Source organism: Labeo rohita, chromosome 19 (genome assembly GCF_022985175.1).
Source record: "Labeo rohita strain BAU-BD-2019 chromosome 19, IGBB_LRoh.1.0, whole genome shotgun sequence".
Taxonomy (NCBI): Eukaryota; Metazoa; Chordata; class Actinopteri; order Cypriniformes; family Cyprinidae; genus Labeo; species Labeo rohita.
In genome coordinates this window covers 27,376,650-27,401,702 of record NC_066887.1, presented here as the reverse complement: position 1 = coordinate 27,401,702, position 25,053 = coordinate 27,376,650, and the positions used below count along the sequence as shown (strand labels likewise).

General features: G+C 39.4%; 1 protein-coding gene across 6 annotated transcripts; it reads left to right on the top strand.

Moving 5' to 3' along the window:
- Nucleotides 1–115: 115 nt before the first annotated feature.
- Nucleotides 116–25,053, top strand: LOC127181738 (C-type lectin domain family 4 member F-like). Of its 6 annotated transcripts, XM_051136637.1 has the most exons (9): nt 116–403; nt 12,363–12,491; nt 12,572–12,619; nt 13,016–13,087; nt 13,374–13,445; nt 13,583–13,737; nt 14,219–14,328; nt 14,447–14,594; nt 24,597–25,053. In XM_051136637.1, exons 1-9 carry the CDS (start codon nt 328–330, stop codon nt 24,639–24,641), a joined length of 855 nt encoding a protein of 284 aa, XP_050992594.1. In that variant the 5' UTR covers nt 116–327; the 3' UTR covers nt 24,642–25,053. The 6 variants fall into 6 exon arrangements, 1 of the variants encoding a protein (XP_050992594.1); XR_007829808.1 differs by lacking the exons at nt 116–403; nt 12,363–12,491; nt 12,572–12,619; ... (4 more) ...; nt 14,447–14,594; nt 24,597–25,053 and adding exons at nt 15,442–15,647; nt 17,206–17,334; nt 17,415–18,876; ... (1 more) ...; nt 23,977–24,086; nt 24,224–24,369; XR_007829806.1 differs by lacking the exons at nt 116–403; nt 12,363–12,491; nt 12,572–12,619; ... (4 more) ...; nt 14,447–14,594; nt 24,597–25,053 and adding exons at nt 15,441–15,647; nt 17,206–17,334; nt 17,415–21,664; nt 23,977–24,086; nt 24,224–24,369.

Genomic DNA, 25,053 nt, shown 5'->3' with positions numbered 1-25,053 from the left:
TGGGATTTCATTCTTAACATTGGGGGTAATAAAGGAAAAGACAGTATATGAAATTTTAAGAGAGTCTACAGATCATCTCATTTAGGATGCCTAAATTTTTGCCAGAATCCTCATTCTTCCCTCCTGAAGAACACAAATACATTTCATTATGCCTTATTTTCAGAGACCATTACATATTCAAACATGCAGTTTCTAGATTTGTTATTCTGGCTTATAACCTCATCACTTCCTGTCTGTATTAAGAATGACACTTTATGACTTCCTTATTCTAAATAATTTCAAGCAGCACTCAAGTCTCAAGGACACGTCTTCTGTCAGACTCATGAAATGGATTCGATCTATGAAAATTCTGATATCATACTTTCAAAGGTTGCATCAGGTGAAAAAGGCTCTCAGTGCAAAGGTAAGCACAGGGATATTATTAATATGCTTTACAATTTCTATTTTAAATACTTTACACTGTAATGATGTATCAACACTTTTGATGTAATTGTAACGGAGTGAATGAGACAAGAGGCGAGCGGATCCATATGCACGCTTTTAGTAATGGGACGAGACAGATACATGGTCAATGCAGGCAGGGTCAGACGTACAAGCAAACAGGAACAACACAGGCTAAGCACAGTGGGAGTCCGTAAAACAGGCGAGAGTAAAACCAGGGGCGAACGGTATCCGAAACGGGGCAATCCAAGAGAATAGTCCAACAATGCGAGCGGCAGAGCAGGAACCCTCCAGGGCGGAGCCGGAGGTGGAGCAGGAGGCGCAGGAGCCCTCCAGGGCGGAGCCGGAGGCGGAGCAGGGGCCCTCCAGGGCGGAGGCGGAGCAGGGGCCCTCCACGGCGGAGCCAGAGGCAGAGCCGGAGCCCTCCAGGGCGGAGCAGGAGGCGCAGGAGCCCTCCAGGGCGGAGCCGGAGGCAGAGCATGAGGCGCGGGCGCCCTCCAGGGTGGAGCAGGAATCTGCGTCACGGTCTGGGACCTGGGGAAAGCAGGGACAGAGGAGGCAGACAGAATAGGGGGAGAAGGCGTAGCAGCCCTCCGGGGCGGAACAGGAGGCGGAGCAGGAGGTGCTGCAGCCCTCCGGGGCGGAACAGGAGGCGGAGCAGGAGGCGCCGCAGCCCTCCGGGGGGGAACAGGAGGCGCAGCAGCCCTCTGGGGCGGAACAGGAGGCGCCGCAGCCCTCCGGGGAGGAACAGGAGGCTGCGTCATAGACTGGGACCTGGGGAGAACAGTGACAGAGGATGCAGACAGAAAAAAGGGAGAAGCAGAGAGTTTAGCGGTTAACGCCCCCTCCATAAGAGGTTCTACGGCAGGCGTCAACACCTCTGGAGGCACTGGCGCAGCTTCTCCGATGGGGAAGGCCTCTGGGGCAGACTTGAGACCAGACGGGAGCTCTGGAGCAGGCTTGAGACCAGACGGGAGCTCTGCAGCAGGCTTGAGATCAGAGAGGAACTCTGGAGCAGGCTTGAGATCAGATGGGAGCTCTGGTATGGGATCAAATTTCCGTCAAATGTATTGCAGTAACAGAACGAAAAGTAATAAGCGTACATAAAAAAAATTAAAAAGACATATAAAATTATAACGCACAAAAATGAAAAACAGATGCAAATTTATTTAGAAAATCAAACAACGTGGTCACGGATCGAAAAAATAATAAGCGCAAATTCAAAATGTAAACCCATTAAAAATTATATTGCACAAAACTGAAACACGAATTCAGCATTTTTCGAGTCACAAACAAATCAGGTTTTCCGCTCATATTTTATTTTTTTGTGCGCTTATGCTCTTTTCCCCTTTGTTCACGTTGTCGCGTTTTGCGCTTGAGTTTCAAAACTTTGCAGTCCAAGTTTGATGTAAATTAGGGCGGGCTTCAGTGTCACCATTGGTCCACTACTCTAGATTGACAGCTGCTCCTCTAGCCAATCAGTCGAAGGGGGAGATTTACGTCACTCCACTGCGACTCATGTCAGACAGACCTGTTAAAAACGGTTGCGCGCAAGAAAACTTAGTCCGTAGTTTTACATTATCAACCTGTAAATGTTCAGTGACTGCAAGCTGCATAACGCGGGGCTGAAATGTTGGATATGGTGAAAAGTAAACAAACGGCGACAATACCGGCGTTTTAAGAAGAATAATATAAGCAGCACTACACACCCACGTGAAAACAGCGGCGGAACCGGTGTTTATCATAGCAAAGGCAACATCAGATGAATTTCGTGAGCGGAGGACGGGAGAACTGGAAATTATGTGGATACAGGGGCGTAGCGTCTGGGTATGCAGGTCCATATGGGCCCTGGCAGATTGGGGGCCCGCCGAGCCGAGGGAACGAATAGTGTCCTGCACGGGCCCAGCTCTGACCCGAGCCCTGTCCATGTCCAACAACTTATCAGAACATGTTGAAGCCAATAAAATAGCTCAGTTTTGAATTTTAATGGCAAAGTGGCTAGATTTCGTTTCGTTTTTTTAATTGAGAAATATGTTTAAACCATTTTATGTTTGTTAAATTGAAGCTTTTGTTTTTAAAAGTAACGACCAAGCGGCCAGCCGCAATGAGTTGAGCATGTCTGATCAATTTAGCCTTCTCAAATTAACACGACTTGCATAAAATAAAAGCTATAAACATAAAACATTTGATGTATTTCACAATATTAATTTAAACATTTAACCTAGATATATGTGCGCTGTTAAGCGCATATGCAATCGTTTGTGCGAAGAGTGAAAGCTATAAAGCTCACTTTGCAGCTGACATGGAAGCACCAGCGCGATCACTTCCATTTTTTTTATAATAACATTGGAAACCTAAAATACGCTATTTTTGTTCATAAAGGTAAGAGTAATACATCACTCGGAACTGCAAAAGGTCTACTTTTATTTGTGTGTCCTCACAATATTAGCAAAACATTATGCTTTCGTAGTAGTAGTAATAGTTAAAGAAATCAAGCATGCACTTTCTGCCGTCTCTGTCTTGAGCAGGAGCGATTCACAAAATTAATCCGAAACTCAGTAGACATGATAAATATGTCTATAGAATATTTTAAATTACTACTTTAAAACGAAATAATTCATGTAATGAAATCATGTTATATTGCGTAAAGTTTATGTGAAAATTCCGCCTACTCCTCCCAAAAAAAAAAAAAACCTGTCTTCACATTTACTATGAAAAATAGCAATAAAAAGGTAGGCATGAACTCAGTTAACTGGCTTTTTTATGAGAAAAGTATGTTGGAAAAGTTATAGGCTTGTTGGCTTTTCTGAGGTAGGCTAAATGTTATGCCTTATCCACGAGATGTTTTGACGTTTTTTTTTTTTTTTTTTTTTTAGCTCTGATGGATTTCATGAGGCATCGTGTTTATTAATTAAAAATGCATTCAAATATTTATTATTTGTAGCACAGAAGTGCTTGGTCGTTACTTTAAAAAAAACAAAAGCTCCAATTTAACAAACATAAAATGGTTTAAACATATTTCTTAATTAACTTAATAAAGAAACGAAACGAAATCTAGCCACTTTGCCATTAAAATTCAAAACTGAGCTATTTTAATGGCTGCAACATGTTCTGATGGACAGGGACAGGGCTCAATTAAAAAGTTCTCCTCGGCTCGGCGGGTCCCCAATGTGCCCGGGCCCATATGGACCTGCATACCCAGACGCTACACCCCTGTATCCACATAATTTCCAGTTATCCCGTCCTCCGCTCACGAAATTCATCTGATATGTTGCCTTTGCTATGATAAACACCGGTTCTGCCGCCGTTTTCACGTCGGTGTGTTATGCATCTTAAAACGGCGGAACACTGAACGTTTACAGGTTGATAATGTAAAACTACGGACTAAGTTTTCTTGCACGCACCCGTTTTTAACACATCTTGACTGTCGTACAGTCTGACAAGTGCAATCCTAAAGAACTTTAAAAAAAAATAAAAAATAAAAAAAAAATTGCACAGTGAGCGCCCGGCTTTAGCCACAGCAGTCATGAGTCGCAGTGGAGTGACGTAATCTCCCCCTTCGACTGATTGGCTAGAGGAGCAGCTGTCAATCTAGAGAAGTGGACCAATGGTGACACTGAAGCCCGCCCTAATTTACATCAAACTTGGACTGCAAAGTTTTGAAACTCAAGCGCAAAACGCGACAACGTGAGCAAAGGGGAAAAGAGCATAAGCGCACAAAAAAATAAAATATGAGCCGAAAACCTGATTTGTTTGTGACTCGAAAAATGCAGAATTTGTGTTTCAGTTTTGTGCAATATAATTTTTAATGGGTTTACATTTTGAATTTGCGCTTATTATTTTTTCGATCCGTGACCACGTTGTTTGATTTTCTAAATAAATTTGCATCTGTTTTTCATTTTTGTGCGTTATAATTTTACATGTCTTTTTAATTTTTTTATGTACGCTTATTACTTTTCGTTCTGTTACTGCAATACATTTGACGGAAATTTGATCCCATACTCTGGAGCAGGCTTGAGATCAGACGGGAGCTCTGGAGCAGACTGGTGAACAGACGTGGCCTCAGGGATTGACTTGTGAACAGACGTGACCTCGGGCACAGTGTGCAGCCCACACACACCAGATGGCAACCGCCATTAAAGGAAGAGCAGCAGCGGGAGGTTGTGGTGGGTCCAGTACGCTGGCTATCATGATAGGCCGTGATCGTGGGATGTCTGATAAGAGGTGACTTGACCCAGGGTCGTCGGACGGGGCATGACCTGACTCTGGGCCGTCGGACGGGGCATGACCTGACTTTGGGCCATCGGACAGGGCATGGTAAGGCTCTGGGGGGTCAGACGAGACGTGACTTGGCTCTGGAACAGCAGCAATAACTTCATTTGACTCATGACGATCAGCTGTGGTTTGACTTGGTTCGTGGAGATCGGCTGTGACTTGACTTGATGCGTGAAGATCAGTAGTGACCTGATTTGACTCATGGAGATCAGCGGTGACTTGATCTGACACGTGAAGACCAGCGGTGACTTGAACTGGCTTGTGAAGATCAATGACTTTACTTGACTCAGGAACCACGGCTGTAACGTTGCTTGACTCAGGAAGAGCGGCCCTGACTTCACTTGGCTTGTGAAGGTTAACAATGACTTTACTTGGCTCAGGAACGATAGCCTTGAGGTTGCTTGACGCAGGAACGACAGCCTTGACGTTGCTGGACTTGGAAGCTTGACTGGACTTGGAAGCTTGACTGAACTTGGAAGCTACAGCTGTAGCCTGACTTGACTCCCGAGCAGCGGCTGAAGCTTGACTTGGCTCTGGAATAACAGCAGCAGCTTGACCTGGCTCATGGGGATCTGCTACAACCTGGCTTGACTCATGGAGATCCGCTGTACTGGGACTTGACTCATGAACAACATGGCTTGGCTCAGGAGCAACAGCTGTCATGTGACTTGACTCAGGAACAACATGGCTTGACTCAGAAACAACAGCTGTAGCGTGACTTGACTCGTGGGGAACAGCTGTGACTTGGCTTGACTCATGGAGAATGACAGCTTTGGCTTGACTTGACTCAGGGGTAGCCGCCGCGACATGGAGCACCACTTTAGCTGCCCATACCGTCATTAGGGGTGTGTCCAGCACGTGGGCCATCATGACCACAGGTGGCGTCCGGGTGCGGACCACAGGTTCTGGAATGGCAGCCATATTGTGGAGTGGCTTGGAGACGGCGGCCATCTTGTGGAGTGGCTTGGAGACGGCGGCCATCTTGTGCAGTGGCTCTGGCGTGGCAGCCATCTTGTGCAGTGGCTCTGGCATGGCAGCCATCTTGTGCAGTGGCTTGGAGACGGCAGCCATCTTGTGCAGTGGCTCTGGCGTGGCAGCCATCTTGTGCAGTGGCTCTGGAAAGATGGCTGTAACTTGACTTGGGACAGGGGCGACAGCTGTAATTTGACTTGACACAGGAACAATAGCCGTAGCTTGACTTGACTTGGAAACTTGACTTAACTCAGGAAACACAGTAGCAACTTGCCTTGACTCGGGAACTTGACTTGACTCAGGAAATACAGCTGCAACTTGACTTGACTTGGAAACTTGCCTTGACTCAGGAAATACAGCTGCAGCTTGACTTGACTTGGAAACTTGACTTGACTCAGGAAATACAGCTGCAACTTGACTTGGAAACTTGACTTGACTCAGGAAATGCAGCTGCAACTTGACTTGACTTGGAAACTTGACTTGACTCAGGAAATGCAGCTGTAACTCCATATAGCTCTGGTATGGCAGCTGTGACGTGATGGAGCTCTGTTTCCGCCGCCATCTTGTGAACGGGCTCCGCCATCGCTTGAGCGCGCTCCTGCGATCCAGGCGGCAAACGTGTTCGTGGGATCGTGCTCCGGCATGACCACCAATTTGCAAGTGGGACGCGCGGGTGCCATTACCGTGTTGTCGAGTTCCCTCTGCGCAACCCCCACGGTGTACGGCGAACCCACACACAACAGGGCAAAGTTCAGAAACGCCTCCAACGACGAGCGCGGGCCCTCGCGTCTCAGTCGCGCACGGAGGGGCTGGTTCACGCCGTCACAGAAAATCTCAGCTTTTATACAGTCCGGGAGAGTGGAATAATTGGCAATTGAAATAAACTCACGGATGTATCGATGAAGTGTGTGCGGTCCTTGTTTTATGCGGCATAGAATCCTGTCGGTGTCTGTATCTGAATGTCCGGGGGTGAAGCTGCTGGATCCTGTTGTGATGGATTGTTCTGTTACGGAGTGAATGAGACGAGAGGCGAGCGGATCCATATGCACGCTTTTATTAATGGGATGAGACAGATACATGGTCAATGCAGGCAGGGTCAGACGAACAAGCAAACAGGAACAACGCAGGCTAAGCACAGTGGGAGTCCGTAAAACAGGCGAGAGTAAAACCAGGGGCGAACGGTATCCGAAACGGGGCAATCCAAGAGAATAGTCCAACAATGCGAGCGATAGTCCGAAAAGGCAGGCGGCAGACAAACGTAAACGAGATGACCAGGCAGGAACGTAAACACAGGGAACTAGGATACAGGGATACAAGGAAACTAGGAAACGCTAACAATCACAACAATCCATGAAGTGCACTGGGGAGGTCCGGGGCTTTTATACAGTCTCTGATTGGATGCAGGTGACACGAGTGGTGGCTGATGGGTAATGAAGTCCGGGGTGGGATGCAACAGACTGTGTGTAAGTAGAGTGAGGGTGACATCTGGTGGTGAGCGGTCCGCAGAACACCGACCAGATTCGTAACAGTAATGACTTACACGACTGTAATGACTTGCACTGCATTCAGTGTATACATTTTGCCTGTTCATGCATTCCCTGGGAATCAAACACTATCATTTCACCAAAAAAAACTGGGTCTTCATGTTAGACAGTATCATGATACCAATGTCATGTGTTCAGCAACAAGAAAGAGTTCACATGCAGTGTTGAGTGCAATGCAGGATGCTATGGATAAAAGCAGAGGTGTAAAGAGTGAAAACCAGTTACAAGTCATCATTTCCAAAGGTCATTTATTTAAAGGATTAGTTCACTTCCACAACAAAAAAATTACAGATAATGTACTCACCCCCTTGTCATCCCAGATGTTTCTGTCAGGACCACTGTCGTCAAAATGATAGACAGTTAGTGTACAGTTTGGTTTGGCGGTATGGTTCTGTTCTGGGCAAAAACTCCCTGCCCATCCATGCAGCATGTCATGAATGAGCAGGGAGAGCAGCAATAATAACCCCCAGGGTAAACAAAACAGAACAAAGCAGATATCATTAATGTACTTAATGATATTTAAGTGTAAGACATTATTCAGATAAAAGGAGTCTGAATCAACGAGGAATATCAGAAGCCAAGTCCTGACTGTGGCAAAAGGAGGAGTTGGGGATGGAGGAGGGTGTTTTGCTCCTGAGCAATCAACAAAGCTGCCGAATAATACTGAATAGAGCTTATACAAGAATGCCGTGATAGATAGGTGTCGGATTCCTATAGGTAGATGTGATCAGCTGAGAGTCAGCTGAGGCAGGTCGACTCACGTGACCTGCCAGAACTAACGCTATATGCTTAATTTCTGTCAGGACCACTATCGTCAAAATGACAGACATACAGCATACAGTTTGGTTTCGCAGCATGGTTCTGTTCTGGGCAAAAAACTCCCTGCCAATCCATGCAGCATGTCATGAATGAGCAGGGAGAGCAGTAATAATACTGGCCAAATTATGGCCAAATTAAACAATACTTGTAGATTTACACTAAATCTCCAGTAGGTGACAGGAGTCACTCTATTAATGAGCGAGCGTCGCCTCTTCAATCATTCAGCAAGGAAGCGGCTGTAGTTATGAATGGGTTATTCGTTGGAACTATAGTTTGTTGTAAAATAAAAAATAATATTTACAATACTGTTTAAAATGTAGGCTACATTTAAAATGTTCACTTAATATTACCTTTTGTTGAACTGTTATAAATAGTCAACATTTGCAAACTTTTGGATATTCAGAGAATATTGCATTCTTACTTGTATTTTAAACATGAAAAACAATAACTCTCACAGGGCATGTTTCTGAATCAAAGAGTTCTTAAATCGATCTCTATTTACAGTTTGTTCTTCATGCTATTAAGTGCTACACATCTACTTTAAAATACAATGAACAGCAGCGCGATTTGCTAAAGCAGCATACTTTGTGGGCGTCCTAGCATACGCACGCTGCTGTTTTGGATGCAGTCCGTTTTGACGCAAAAGATGAGGTAATTTGATGTCATTTGACCATTTACGACGCTGCAATTTCCTATTTGATACCAAAATGGTGTTTTGCTTACCAGAAATACATACTCCATTTTAATGTTGCTTTAAATTGGGGTAGAGTTAAACAAATGGCAAAGCTCTGCGTTTTGTTTGTGTACCAGCAGGTACATACAAGGAGGTCTAGCGAAAAACATGATACTGAAACACTAGATAAGCCTTAACAAGCAAGCAAAATCCCAATATCGTGATAGCGTTAAAGCAAGACCTTCTGAATAGCATGGACTTGGGGCAGCATGCCCTTACAGAAGAGGAAAAGCAGCGAAGAGTGATCTTTATTAAAAAGCTGAGAGAGCAAGCATGTGGCTAAAACACAGCTTTTTGGGAAATGATAGGTGGATAAATTTAATGAGACCGCATTCCCAATACTAAAACAGCAAGCCTTTTTCACATCCGACAGCCTTGACAACATATTTAAAAACAGCCTCGCTGTGGTAAGTTTAACTAGTAATATTACCAGCTTGTCATAATACAACCAATAAGCCTAAGCAACAGCATGCCTAGCAAACAACATTACTGAAATAACTAGCCTTAAAATACGAGCAATATTTAACGATAGCATATTTGCCAACATAGCATTAGGCAGTGAGAATGAAAGAAATAATAGTTTAGCTTCATGAAGATTTTCAGAGATAAATAAAAGGTGCAATGGACAGTTGTTACGTGGATGCTTTTACCCCTTCTTGATATCTTCTAGCGGGCAAAGCAGATCTCGTGATGCTGGCACATTGGCAGAACTCAGCGAAAATTGCGGGCAAAGTGCTTACATCATGATGTGGCGTTGAGGTGCTTGCTCAGGTCGCTTCCGAGTCCATCAGCTAATATAAATCAACATGGCGAGTTCGCGTTCGAGTTCAAGAAACTCTGTGGGAAACGAACCCGTTGCGAAATCCTGATTAAACGCTTATAGAGAACGAAATAGCCGACTATCTGTTTTGCTCCTGAGCAAGCGACAAAGCTGCCGAATAATACTGAATAGAGAAATATATAGGAATGCCGTGATAGGTGTCCTTTTAGGTGTATTCGACTTATGACAGCGCTGCGCAGCTCGATCAAATTCTGACTTGAAGCAGTGCATGCCGGTTAGAAATTTTGTCCGACTTCAGGTGGCGCCGACGCCTCGTGAGTGTCACGTGTGGCATCAAAGTACCGCGATAGCGATTCACACAAAACTTTCGCTGGAGTCTGCCACTGGAACCTTAAAGCAATTTCTCTAAAGCATTATACAGTCGAGCTAAATTGTTTTGTAGTCCTTGTAATAAATGATATGGACTTGTCTGTGGAATCAAATGCAAGCAGTTAACAATGTCTGAGATACACGACAGCTCGACCGGCTGACTTAGCCGGCACAAGGCTCGTTTAAAATGAGCAAATCACCGCAAGATGCATGCCGGTTAGAAATGTGTCCGAGTTACGTCCGCCTTGCTCTGATGTCATGCTGACGTGTGCCAAAAAATCTCGCGACGTCGAGGCAGCTGCGTCGGATTGAGCAGTCGGGCACAGTAGCTCTCCACCGACTGCGCTGACCAAAAGCAAGATGGGAAACGCCTGGATGACGACACAACTTAAAGCTCATTGTGGTTCAGACAACTGTGATGTTTCCGTTCTTTTCTAAAATGTTTTATTTTTTAATGTAATATCATGTGATTATGTGTTTAAATTATGCATGAATATTCCCAAACACTATGCCAGTGCGATCTCTGCGTGACATATGTGATTGTTGTCATATTTCTATAAAAATCTAAAATACACGTTTGTATTAAAGTAAAAATGGATGATAAATACGCATTTCGTATGGAATTAAATAGTAAGCACTTTGAGTGTCTTGTTCATCATATTTATTCTCATATAAAAACAACAGAGATTAAATTATATCATGTTTATCAGCAACACAGCACGTGAGTGTAATAACGCGATATCCGCCTTTGATCTCGTAGGTATCTGTTCTACTTCTAGAGATCAGAACTGTCCGTCTTGACTGCGCTTATTTCACTCCTCCCCTCACTGCAGCCGCCTACTCTCGCCTACATTTCAGGCAAGGCCAGGCGCATCTCAAACGAGCCTACAGTTTCTTCAGAGCGGTTGCAGGAGCTCTGATGACCACATGGCTGTTTCACGATTGGCCAGATTCACCGCATGACAGCGATCACGTTAAACATTTAAAAGTGTTTTTACTGTAGTTGCAATGTTATACTGAGTCAGATTTATCATAAAACACTGACAAAAGCATATATTACCCCACTTTATTAGTATTTAAATAGTATATGTTTATTTTGATCATTATTCTTGGTCAGATGGCGCATTAAGCAGTATATGAAACGTGTTTCTGTTGCTCATGAAAATGCTTTTGAAAGTGTCTGTTTTTGATAAATATTGCATTTAATTCACTTAATCTGTGATAGACAATGCAAACACCCCAAGAGCTTCACTAACGAGAGCAGAAAGTGTCCGACTTGACGCCTCCGTTTTCAACTCCGCCCGCGACTGCTCTCGGCTACTCGTTGATCGCTGTCTGTAGCCGTGGATGAAGTCGAACACACCTTATGTCTTTCTTTCTTCAGCCGTAGAGAAATTGTTTTTTGAGGAAAAACTCCATTTTATAGAAAGATCCTGAAATGTTTTCCTCAAAAAACATAATTTCTTTACGACTGAAGAAAGAAAGACATGAACATCTTAGATGACTAGGGGGCGAGGACATTATCTGTAAATTTTTGTTCTGGAAGTGAACTCAACACCTAGATACATGCCAGTGAAAACATGAAACAATTTATTTGTGAGTAGAGCAATCGTATTTGCTTTCTAAATTAACAAAACAAAACAAAACAAAAAAAAAAAAAAAAAAAAAGGTCTCTTCAATATAACAAATAAATAAAATAATATTACAATTTAATAGTCAAAGTCTGGATGTGTTGATAGCCTCATTTCATATATAATAACCACCTGTGATTCAGCAACTAGCTGCTAATGGATGCACATTCGTGTGAAGCAGCTTTGTTGCCAAGTTTGGGTGTGTTCACATTTAGATATATTGTTAGATGTGTGAACTGATGTGAAGTTTCTCATTTGTGAAGTAGCCTTTGTTGACAAGTGTGGGTGTGTAATTCACATGTATTTGGATATATTGTTTAAATGTGTGAACTGATGTGAAGTTTGTTATTTTCACTTCCTGTGGACACATGTAAGTGTTTTTGTTCTCACAGTGCTGTGAAAAAGTGATATATATATTTTTTTTCCATATGTGAAAATGTAGCAGTGGTTTTGTATGTTTTATTGCAAACATCCAGTTTGAAGCTTTTAAGTTAGAATATTTTGTTCATTGTATTCTTCAAACTAAACTTTCACCAATTTTTTGCACATCTTTCCAGTAACAATGACTAAAAATGAAAAACACTCTGGCAGCATTCAGACAAGAGACGAGTAAGATGAAGCTAGATTTTAACTGAGACTTCAAAATAATTCATATGTTAAAAAATCTTATGTTGATGCAAGATGTCCTGTGTTGGTAATTTATTTTGTTAAGTCAGAAATAGATCTAGGCAGAAATGCTGCAATGATTTAAGTATTCAGAAATTATTATTCTTCATCTCGTCAAATTTTTACCGCAGATTATACCACGAAAGCGCAAGAAAGTGAGAAGAAGGTTTATCCCCCTAACTGGATGAAAGTTCTTCTGATTGTTTTTGCTGTCTGTATTTCTTTGGCTCTTGGGGGTCTCTGTATGTTAGGGATCCTGTGTGAGTATAACCCACACCCACACACACAGATTAGTTTTGTGTTTTGTCTTTACTTTTACTTAATTTTTGTCTTTAATCAGATGTCAGTGTTTCAGTGCAACTGTCTGCCCAAGAAACTAATGGCACAAGTGAGTAAAATATATTTCATACACAAGCAAAGGGCACAGAAAGCCATTTCCCTAAGCTTCTCTGCTGACCTATCCTGGAGCATGTGGCACATCATGTTGTAATCAAATATCTAAATTAATAACCAACATACACAGCCATAATGATCTCTTGAAAATAAGTGTCTGATTAAAGACAGAGCTAGAATAAAATTTAAACCTAATCCTAATAAACTTTACAGGAGTGCAGGTAAAATATCTACATGCATTATACCTTCACCCACACTGCTGAATTCCATCATTGGGTCAATAGGGTGGTCCTTACACACCCAATACAGCAGCAAGTTTCATGTACACAGAAATAGCAACGTGAGTGACTTTGTCTGTTTTTCTTTCATAATTTTCTTATTTCTGTATCAGTCATGGCAATAGAGCTTGAGGAACTTACAGCCAACTACACCAGAGTTAAAGAACATCTCCGCATTAACAACAGTGAGTTATGTTTGTTTTTAGCTTAAGCCAGTTTCGATTAACCACCCTAGTTGACTCCCTTCATTCATAACTGTATTTTAACCAGAGCTTATGGCTAACTACACCAGACTGTATTTCTATTTTAGACTCATGACACAAGCTTAGACAAGGGTCTGAAAACATCTGTACATTAATTAAACCAAACTTTGATTAACTTCAAGTGCCATGGTCTAAAGAATGCATCAGTTTCATTTCAATTTCATTGTGTCTTCTTTCTTTCTTTCTTTCTTTGGCCTTGTGAATGCAGATTACAAAGCACAGTTTGATGTGCTCAGCAACCAGCATGAAGAGACACTTAGAAAGCTGAACAGATTTAATCGTAAGTCTTAAGATTTTAGTCTTGTGCAAAGTTAAAAGACCTTAAATACTCACAAATTAACGGAATCTCTCTAAAATAAAGAGGGAAATAGTGTGAAATAATGAATTATTGAATCATCACTACCTCTTTTACTAAAGAAAGTACAGGTTGTGCACTTTGTGCCATCCACTGGATTCATTCTGGAGGAAAGTGTTACTACTTCTCTACAGTCAAGATGAACTGGACACAGAGTCGAGATTACTGTGTGACTCTAGGAGCACATCTAGTGATCATAAACAGCAAAGCAGAGCAGGTGTGTTGAGTTAAACACTTGATACAGCCACAGTGCAATACTATTCACATCGAAACAAATCATAAGTATATATATATTCTCTGTGCCTATATTAAGACATTTTAAGTCCACTGATGACATTTTAGCAATCAAAATGTTAAGTCTTTGAAGGTCTCAGCAGATTGGGTAAATAGCATCTTTTTCCACCACAAGGCACGGCTTGTTCATGAACAGTAAATGGCAGGAGGGGAACAAACACATCAAAAGCATTAAATTAGATGTGTGACGTAAGACAGTCCTTTCAGCAGTGTATCATGCTATAACATTTTAATTAAATGATTGCCTAATGATTACCAAGATAAAGATCCCTGATGAATCAATTGAAAACCAACAAATAGTGTATTTTGAATTCACATTGACTTAAAATTTTAAGGCTATACATAGCTGTGCTCTGTAATGCTGTGCATTGTATCAGTTATTTATTTATTTTTTTCTCTATCAGGATTTTGTTACCTCTAATGTTGAAGTAACCAGCTGGATTGGTCTTAATGATTTGGACACTGAGGGACACTGGGTTTGGGTGAATAACCAGCCACTTAACAATTCAGTAGAGTAAGATCTTCATTATTCTTGACAATACAACACTAAAACTAAAAAAAAGGACGATAATTAGCAGGTCACTACTTAAACAGAAGTGTTTTTTTTTTTTTTTTTCTTTTTCTTTCTGCAGATTCTGGATAAAACGAAAAGATGATACCAGTGAGCCTGATAACTGGACTAAAGTTCATCCAGATGGTGAAGACTGCGCTAGTCTGGGACATCCAAACGGAGAGACGGATTTCTGGACAGATGCTTACTGTTTTGAAGAGAAAAGATTGGTGTGTGAAGCTGCTGCAGCTGTTTAATTCAATACTTCATACAAAAGTTACCATTCTGTCATACATGCATTTTCATGTCTTCCAAACATGTCTTGTCACTTAATCTTAATATTTGACTTTATAGCAAGCTGTATATAATGGTTAAGATAGATGAAAACTACTTAAATTTTTAGAAGATAAATGTGTCTCATGTTTGTGCCTGTGTGCTATGATTATTGATTTCTCTGACGTTGTTTCTCTCTGTTCTCCACTAGATGTCACTATCGCAACAACCTTTATTTTTACTGGTTTGCGTCTGACATCCATATGATTATTCAGTCAGTGCTCTGAACCTTGATCATTATGAATCAGATATGTACAAAAAAAGAATGTTTCTCAGTTCAATTAGTCTGCAGGCTTTTGAGAGTTGGAACGCAGTGTCGATTCAGATTATTAGTTGTGTGGACCTGTTCACAGATTCATTAAAAAGATTTGATTCAAATAAATGATATGATATGTTCATTATGACAACATGTCCGAAAACATGAGTGGAGTGATGGCATTTTCTCAAAGCGCTGTGCATAGACAAAAATCCTAATCGATGAAGGAGACAATTATAAGAAGTTTATTAATACTATTACATTAATATTACCTGTTTCATTTATGCATGACAGACAGATATGCGTTCATTAATATTTTAGTTTTTAAGTTTATTAGTTTGTTTATATTACAACTGTGTAATCCAAATGGATGGAAATGTTATATACAATTCAAATAAATCTTACATTTAGAACTAAAAACTTTCTGAGTGTCGCAGCCTTGTGGTTCTTGGAATTATTAAACCCTTGAATGTTGCTTCTATTGTTATTGGTCACGTCATCGGATTTCCGGTGTGGCGCAGGAGTGTTTGTTTGGCAAGGTGTTGTCGGTTGCTGTTGTTGAAATAATTTCAAGCAGCACTCAAGTTTCAAGGGCACGTCTTCTGTCAGACTCCTGAAATGGATTCGATCTATGAAAATTCTAATGTCATACTTTCAACGGTTGCGTCAGATGAAAAATGCTCTCAGTACAAAGGTAAGCACAGGGATATTATCAGAATGCTTTATATTTTCTACTTTAAATACTTTACATTTTAATGCTGTATCAACAGTTTCACTTTTGATGTAATGACTTGCATTGCATTCACTGTATACATTTTGCCTGTTCATGCATTCCCTGGGAATCAAACAATATAATTTCACTAAAAAACTCTTCATGTTAGTCTTCATGTTAGACAGCAGATGATGCCAATGTCATGCGTTCAGCAACAAGAAAGAGTCCACATGCAGTGCTGAGTGCAATGCAAGATGCTTTGGACAAAAGCAGAGGTGTAAAGAGTGAAAACCAGTTATAAGTCATCATAAGTCACCAATTCCACAAGAAGTCATTTTATTAAAGGATTAGTGCACTTCCAGAACAAAAAATTACAGATAATGTACTCACCCCCTTGTCATCCCAGATGTTCATGTCTTTCTTTCTTCAGTCATAAAGAAATGTTTTTTTAAGGAAAATATTTCAGGATTTCTCTCCATATAATGGACTTCTATGGTGCCCCCAAATTAAAACCTCCAAATTGCAGTTTAAATGCAGCTTCAAAGTGCTCTAAACGACCCCAGCTGAGGAATAAGGGTCTTATCTTGTGAAACGATCAGTCAGCCTATTTTCTAAAAAAAAAAAATTACAATTTATATACTTTTTAAGTTCAAACACTCATCTTGTCAGCTCTGTGTGAACTGTTTTTCTGGTCATGACAGTTAGGGTATGTCTAAACTAAGTAGGGAGATAGAGAGATCCTGAAATGTTTTCCTCAAAAAACAGTTTCTTTACGACTAAAGAAAGAAAGACATGAACATCTTGGATGATAAGGGGGTGAGTACATTATCTGTAAATTTTTGTTCTGGAAGTGAACTAATCTTTTAATACATAAGTACTTGTCCTGAATGCATACACTTAGTCCTCAACACCTAGAGACATGCCAGTGAAAAACAAGAAACAGTTTATTTGTGAGAAGAGCAATCATGTTTCCTTTCTAAATTTTCGAAAAAGGTCTCTTCAATATAACAAATAAATAAAATAATATTAAAATTGAATAGTCTGGATGTGTTTATAGCCTCATTTCATATATTAAACCACCTGTGATTCAGCTTTGTTGCCAAGTTTGGGTGTGTAAATTCACATGTATTTAGATATATTGTCTCGATATATATTGTCTTGATATATATGTGTGAACTGATGTGAAGTTTGTCATTTTTACTTCCCGTGGACAAATGTAAGTGTTTTTGTTCTCATGATGCTGTGAAAAAGTGATATATCTTTTTTTTCCCATGTGTGAAAATGCACTTTTCTAGCAGTGGTTTTGTATGTTTTATTGCAAACATCCAGTTTGAAGCTCTTAAGTTAAATATTTTGGTAATTTCTATTCTTCAAACTAAACACACTCGCAGCATTCAGACAAGAGACGACTGTGATGAAGCTGGATTTTAACTGAGACTTCAAAATAATTCATAATTGTCAGGAAAATATCTAGGCAGAAATTCTGCACTGATTTAAGTATTCAAAAATGATTCTTCTTCATCTCATCAAATTTTTACAGGTTATAACACCAAAGTGCAAGAAAGTGAGAGGAAAGTTTATCCACCTAAATGGAAAAAAGTTCTTCTGATTGCTTTTGCTGTCTGTATTTCTTTGGCTCTTGGGGGTCTCTGTATTTTAGGGATCTTGTGTGAGTATAAACCACACACACACACACTGATTAGTTTTGTGTTTTGTCTTTACTTTTACTTCATTTTTGTCTTTAATCAGATGTCAGTGCTTCAGTGCAGCTGTCTGCCCAAGAAACTAATGGCACAAGTGAGTAAAATATATTTCATACACAAGCAAAGGACACAGAAAGCCATTTGCCTAATCTCCTCTTGCTGACCTATTGTTAATAAATATCTTAGCTCTTTATCTTTTGATGCCATCCTAGCATTGGGCCCATGGAAAGAATTATGAACATGAAGCCAGTTGTTTGTTCACAAACTTCTTCCAAGTGTATTGTCTCCTACATTAGATTATATAGATCCATTGACAGGGGGTGGTGTTATGGTTTATCCAGTAGGATAACCTTACATATGTGTGTCATAAAAACAAAAGATGTGCCATATAGAAGTAAAACAATTCTGGGAGAAGAGTAGTAGTGCTTTTTTCCAGAGGCATCCTGATATTCAAACTATATATCTTTAAAAACAAGAGGTATAGGGAGGGGGAGTACAGTAGATATGAGGGAGAGAGAACACAAACAGGAAGACTCACAGTAATATTTGGCAGAGAGTGTGATATTATTTAACAGTTCCCCCATTTGTTTATATAATAAACATCATAAAGGCTCTCTGCCCAGTTCCCCTTCCCTTAACATTTGATCAAGATTTTTCTCAATCAACTTAAGATTAGCGCATTTCTGTTCATCACGGCACTTGTAAATCAAGATAAAAATCTACTCATATTCAGTAAACCTAAATCAGTCAATATTTAGGTTTATATCTTGAATATAAACTATGAATATATCTTTAACCTCAGATAGATATCCTTAATTTAACTATTAGATTTTCACCAGGACAGTCAGATGTGGGCCACCATAAGAACTAACCCCTAATGTCACCTGGACTTTTGCTGTGTTGAGGACTTACTGCAGCCCTCAGGCTTTTAAAGTCAGGAGGACTTTTAAATTTAGTAAATTTTTTTCCACTTATATAATTTATACTACCTTTTTAATTTTAATTTTAGCCTGTGATAGTGATGTATCCAGCGTAAGAGTCGAGATAATCTGACAAATTAACTTTTAAAGATAGACCTATGCAGTGACTCAACAGTGAGCAAACTTTGGGCTTTTAAACCACCAGTTGAGTTCACTCATTCTCCTTGTTGGTCCCCCTTGGAGACTCTTTAGCCTCTGCCAGAATTAGAAGCACACCTGTTGTGAACTCAGAATGCACCACTTTTCAGCAACGTTAAGGGAACACATACCTTGTCCAAATACCCACACTTGCGGTCTTGGCCACTTGAAAGCACGTGCAAGCGACAGGAAGTAAGTGCGCAAAACTGTCCCAGGTCTTAAACATGCCAAAGTGCAGTGCCCTTAACGCACACTAAATCCACACTATCTTGTATTCCGCTCAGGAGCAGTATTCAAGGCTTAGTGTATCCCATCATGCATCATGTTCTGGAAATAAATTGTGAGAGTTTTTGCCGAGATCTCGTGAGAGGCCACAGACACCTTTCCAGTGTAAGTTAAATATTAATATAAGACTTAGATATTACATCTAATTTGGTAGAAACAAAAAGCCTTTTTTTGAGGCGGCCTCTGTAGTGATCACTGTATATGCAGTATCTGCCCACGAGTGAATAAATGAAAGTCTCGTGATATTATCAGTCAAGATGAACATGTTTTGGCTGTTTCAGTGTCTCTCTATGTCTTTCAGTCTGTAATTTGGTGATGAGGACATAGTGGGGCATTGGAGTTTTGACTCTGTATGCAGTTATCTTCCTCTGTCTGCCTGTCATGGCAGATTTTTCATGTCTGCATTATTTCTCAGGCTTTCTCCATTCTAGCCCATCCCAGATGTGTCGGATTCCTCTTACAGGGGGTGCAGCCAATCACCCATCAGCTTTTCCTGTTTTTCACAGCTGTAATGTCTCTTTCTTCATGTTGTATCGCCCATTGTCAGCTGTCCCAGAAGTCGACTGTTTTCTTCTATAAAATGAACACTCAAGAGAACCGCATTGTAAACTTTGACCACAACTGCATATAAGCAATCTGTGCTATGGTCAGTCATCCTGTGCCACTGTCCAAAATTTAGGAAATCTCATCCAGTTAAAAACATGTATAGCAGTTCTTTATTTTGTTTTAATAAAGCAAGTTCTTCTTTGCAAGACAAGAGCAAGCAATTCCTTTTTGGCATAATGCCGAAAAGAGCAGTAACCTATTCTGACTGATCTGAACATATCATACTTCTATAGTCCTTATGTATTATAAATATAGACTGAAATCTTGTAAATAGTCTACCAAATGTAACAACCAAAGTCAAGAAAAAATCATTTTCCTATGTTTCTTGTTATTATTAGCTGAATACGGCTGTTTAAAGTAGTCAGTCTTGTTCTCATTGATCACAATGCTCAAGTTATTTTAGTTAACACAAACTAAAGTCTCAATCTCTGCAGTTTATCACATTTTAGGATGTCCCCCAGAGATAACGGACACAGACTCCATACATCTAAAGATAACAGAATGTAATACAAGCCATATCTTTGAAGACCTGTATTTAACATTATATTATTTATTAATTTATCAATATAATTCTCTTGTGGCTGCCACTTTTCATAAAAAAGTATTCCCTTTAACTTTTCAGAGCCAATACATAACTCAAATGTCCTAAAATCTTCTCAGCCAAATACAGTTGTACATTTCTGCTCTATAGATTCTCATGCATCTAATCAACAGTATTATATTATAATGTTGGCTTTGTTGATGACTGACAATGCTTTTTAAAATATCAGCACACTTGATCTAACATGTGGGCAAACACAAAACAAAGCAAGAGTAGATTCATTTAAAATGAATGGGTAATGAAAAATGTATCTTTTGCAAAACATCCATTCTCCTTCCCACATATAAATCGTGAGGATAACCTGCAGATCAACAGTCGGCTGCGAAACAGTACTGTTCTTCCCGTATATCTTACACAAAACGAGGATAACCCACTCTGCCAAATATGGCAGAGTGTAAATTCACGGCATGAAAATATAATCAATTTGTTAACAGACAGCTAGAATAATTCATTATTGACTATTTCTCACCTGTCTGTAGAAATTCCCAAAAAGACGAGCCCCCCTTTGTTAATAAATATCTTAGCTCTTTATCTTTCGATGCCATCCGACTATTCTCAGTCCTTGCATGGGCCCATGGAAAGAATTATGAACATGAAGCCAATTGTCCGTTCACAAACTTCTTCCAAGTTTATTGTCTCCTACATTAGATTATATAGATCCATTGACAGGGGGTGGTGTTATGGTTTATCCAGTAGGATAAACCTTACATATGTGCGTCATACAAAACAAAAGATGTGTAATATAGAAGTAAAACAATTCTGAGAGAAGAATAGCTTCTTTCCAGAGGCATCCTGTTATTCAAATTATATATACTTAAAAACAAGAGGTATAGGGAGGGGGAGTACTGTAGATAGGAGGGAGAGAGAACACAAACAGGAAAACTCAAAGTAATGTTTGGCAGAGAGCATGATAACATTTAACACCTATCCTGGAGCATGTGGCACATCATGTCGTAATTAAATATCTAAATTAATAACCAACATACACAGTCAAAAAGTAATGATCTCTTGAAAATAAGTGTCTGATTAAACACAGAGCTAGAATAAAATTTAAACCTAGTCCTAATAAACTTTACATAAGTGCAGGTAAAATATCTACATGCATTATACCTTAACCCACGCTGCTGAATTCCATCATTGGGTCAGTTGGGTGGTCCTTACACACCCAATACAGCAGCAAGTTTCATGTACACAGAAATGGCAACGTGAGTAACTTTGTCTGTTTTTCTTCCATTATCTTCTTATTTCTGTATTAGTCATGGAGCTTGAAGAACTTACAGCCAACTACACCAGAGTGTAGTTCCGCATTATCCACATACATCTCTGCATTAACAACAGCGAGTTATGTTTGTTTTTAGCTTAAACCAGTTTTGATTAACCACCCTTGTTGATTCCCTTTTTTCATAACTGTCTTTGAACCAGAGCTTATGGTTAAGTACACCAGACTGCATTTCTCTTTCAGACTCATGGCACAAGCTTTGACAAAGTGTCTAAAAACATCTGTACATTAAACCAAACTTTGATTCACTTCTAGTGTCATGGTCTGAAGAACGCATCAGTTTCATCTCAACTTTATTGTCTTTTTTTCTTTCTTTCTTGGCCTTGTGAATGCAGACTACAAAGCACAGTTTGACGTGCTCCGCGACCAGCATGAGGAGACACTTAGAAAGCCGAACAGATTTAATCGTAAGTTTTAAGATTTTAGCCTTGTGCAAAGTTAAAAAAAAAAAAAAAAAAAAAAAAAAAAAAAAACTTAAATACTCACAAATAAGCAAAATCTCTCTAAAATAAAGAGGGAAATAGTGTGAAATAATGAATTATTGAATCATTACTACCTCTTTTACTAAAGAAGGTACGGGTTGTGCACTTTGTGCCATCCACTGGATTCATTCTGAAGGAAAGTGTTACTACTTCTCTACAGTCAAGATGAACTGGACACAGAGTCGAGATTACACTGTGTGCAGAATTATTAGGCATGTTGATATTCTGGTCATATTTTTTTTCCAAACACATTTTACCAATTCCAAACCACATCAGTCTTAATAACTACTGTCAATTTTGTATTTAATCATTTATATGTGATATATAATTGTCCGTGAAGGCTGGAAGTGAAAAACTCCTTATATTTAGGTGTGCATAATTATTAGGCATGTTTTCTTTTACAGATAAAATGAGCCAAAAAAGATATTTAACCCAGACTGAAAAGTCCAAATTATTAAATGCCCATAAGAAGAATGCAATACTAATGCATTACAAGAATTTGCAAAGTTAAGTCTTGACCATTGGACAGCGAAATGCTTGTTGTGTCTGCATGGTCAGAAAAAACAGGTGGAGAAGAAAAGATTTTAGGAATTAGGAATTAGGAATTAGGAATTAAGGTGAAGAATTAGGTGTGACACCATCAGGAACCGTTTCCAGTTCTCCAGCGCCACCATTTTCCAGAACTGCAACCTACCTGGAGTCTTCAGAAGTGCAATGTGTCAGGTTCTCAGAGACTTTGCTTGGTAAAAAATCCTAAAAAATGCTCCTGACTTAATAAGAATAACAAGCTGACGTGTTGTTAAATACATGAAGACATTTTTTCTTTTCTTTTTTTTTTTATAGGCTTTATAGACAGATGAGTTGAGAGTGACTCTTGAAGGACAAGCATCACATCCTCTTGTACCTCTGATTCAAGAATTTATCTTCCAAAATCTGGCAGTAATTTTTGGGAGTTCATTTTAGTCCATCTCTGCAAGTCAGACTTTTCAGGATAGGAGACTAAACATGAACTCCCAAAACTTACTGCCAGATTTTGGAAGATAAATTCTTGAATCAGAGGTACAAGAGGATGTGATGCTTGTCCTTCAAGAGTCACTCTCAACTCATGTCTATAAAGCCTATAGAAAAAAGAAAAAAAAAAAAAACTGTCTTCATGTATTTCACAACACGTCAGCTTGTTATTCTTATTAAGTCAGGGGCATTTTTTAGGATTTTTTACCAAGCAAAGTCTCTGAGAACCTGACACATTGCACTTCTGAAGACTCCAGGTAGGTTGCAGTTCTGGAAAATGGTGGCGCTGGAGAACTGGAAACGGTTCCTGATGGTGTCACACCTAATTCTTCACCTTAATTCCTAATTCTTTTGCAGTTAACATGCATCTTTTCTTCTCCACCTGTTTTTTCTGACCATGCAGACTCAACAAGCATTTCGCTGTCCAGTGGTCAAGCCTTAACTTTGCAAATTCTTGTAATGCATTAGTATTGCATTCTTCTCATGGGCATTTAATAATTTGGACTTTTCAGTCTGGGTTAAATATCTTTTTTGGCTCATTTTATCTGTAAAAGAAAACATGCCTAATAATTATGCACACCTAAATATAAGGAGTTTTTCACTTCCAGCCTTCACGGACAATTATATATCACATATAAATGATTAAATACAAAATTGACAGTAGTTATTAAGACTGATGTGTTTTGGAATTGGTAAAATGTGTTTGGAAAAAAAATATGACCAGAATATCAACATGCCTAATAATTCTGCACACAGTGTACTGTGTGACTCTAGGAGCACATCTAGTGATCATAAACAGTAAAGCAGAGCAGGTGTGTTCAGTTAAACACTTGATACAGCCACAGATCAATACTGTTCATATGAAAACAAATCAGAATTATATATGTTCTCTGTACTTATATTAACACATTTTAAGTCCACTGATGACATTTTAGCAATCAAAATGTTCTTGAAGGTCTCAGCAGATTGGGTAAATAGCATCTTTTTCCACCACAAGGGACAGCTTGTTGTTGAACAGTAAATGGCAGGAGGGGATCAAACACATCAAAAGCATTAAATTAGATGTGTGATGTTACATAAGACAGTAATTTCAGCAGTGTATCATGCTATTACATTTTAATTAAATTGTTGCCTAATGATTACCAAGATAAAGATCCCTGATGAATCAATTTTAAACCAACAAATGATGTTTTTATTTATTTATTTATTTATTTATTCTCTATCAGGATTTTGTTACCTCTAATGTTGAAGTAACCACCTGATTTGGTCTTAATGATTTGGACACTGAGGGACACTGGGTTTGGGTGAACAACCAGCCACTTAACAATTCAGTAGAGTAAGAACTTCATTCATCTTGACAATACAACATTAAAACTAACAAAAAATGAAGATAATTAGCAGGTCACTACTTAAACAGAAGAGTTTTTTTTTTTTTCTTTCTTTCTTTCTTTCTTTCTTTCTTTCTTTCTGCAGATTCTGGATAAAACGAAAAGATGAAATCAGTGAGCCTGATAACTGGACTAAAGTTCATCCAGATGGTGAAGACTGCGCTAGTCTGGGACATCCAAACGGAGAGACGGATTTCTGGACAGATGCTTACTGTTTTGAAGAGAAAAGATTGGTGTGTGAAGCTGCTGCAGCTGTTTAATTCAATACTTCATACAAAAGTTTCCATTCTGTAATACATGCTTTTTTATGTCTTCCAAACATGTCTTGTCACTTTCTTAATATCTGACTTTATAGCAAGCTGCATATAATAGTTGTTAAGATAAATGTGTCTCATGTTTGTGCCTGTGTGCTATGATTATTGATTTCTCTGACGTTGTTTCTCTCTGTTCTCCACTAGATGTCACTATTGCAACAACCTTTATTTTTACTGGTTTGCGTCTGACATCCATGATTATTCAGTCAGTGCTCTGAACCTTGATCATTATGAATCAGATATGTACAAAAAAGAATGTTTCTCAGTTCAATGAGTCTGCAGGCTTTTGAGGGTTGGAACGCAGTGTCGATTCAGATTATTAGTTGTGTGGACCTGTTCACAAATTAAAAAGATTCAATTCAAACAAATGTTACGATATGTTCATTAGGCTGACAACATGTCCGAAAACATTTATTTCTCAAAGCGCTGTGCATAGACAAAAATCCTAATCGATGTAAGAGACAACTATAAGAAGTGTATTAGTACATTTATGCATGACAGACAAATATGCGTTCATTAATATTTTTGTTTTTAAGTTTATTAGTTTGTTTATATTACAACTGTGTGATCCAAATGGATGGAAATATTATATGCAATTCAA

What these genes read in the sequence shown, in the direction of transcription:
- LOC127181738 (XM_051136637.1), top strand. Translation starts at nt 328, where the DNA reads ATGGATTCGATCTATGAAAATTCTGATATCATACTTTCAAAGGTTGCA. An exon ending in TAAACAGCAAAGCAGAGCAG is followed by an intron (nt 13,738 to 14,218) that starts GTGTGTTGAGTT and finishes TTTCTCTATCAG; the next exon opens with GATTTTGTTACCTCTAATGT. An exon ending in CCACTTAACAATTCAGTAGA is followed by an intron (nt 14,329 to 14,446) that starts GTAAGATCTTCA and finishes TTCTTTCTGCAG; the next exon opens with ATTCTGGATAAAACGAAAAG.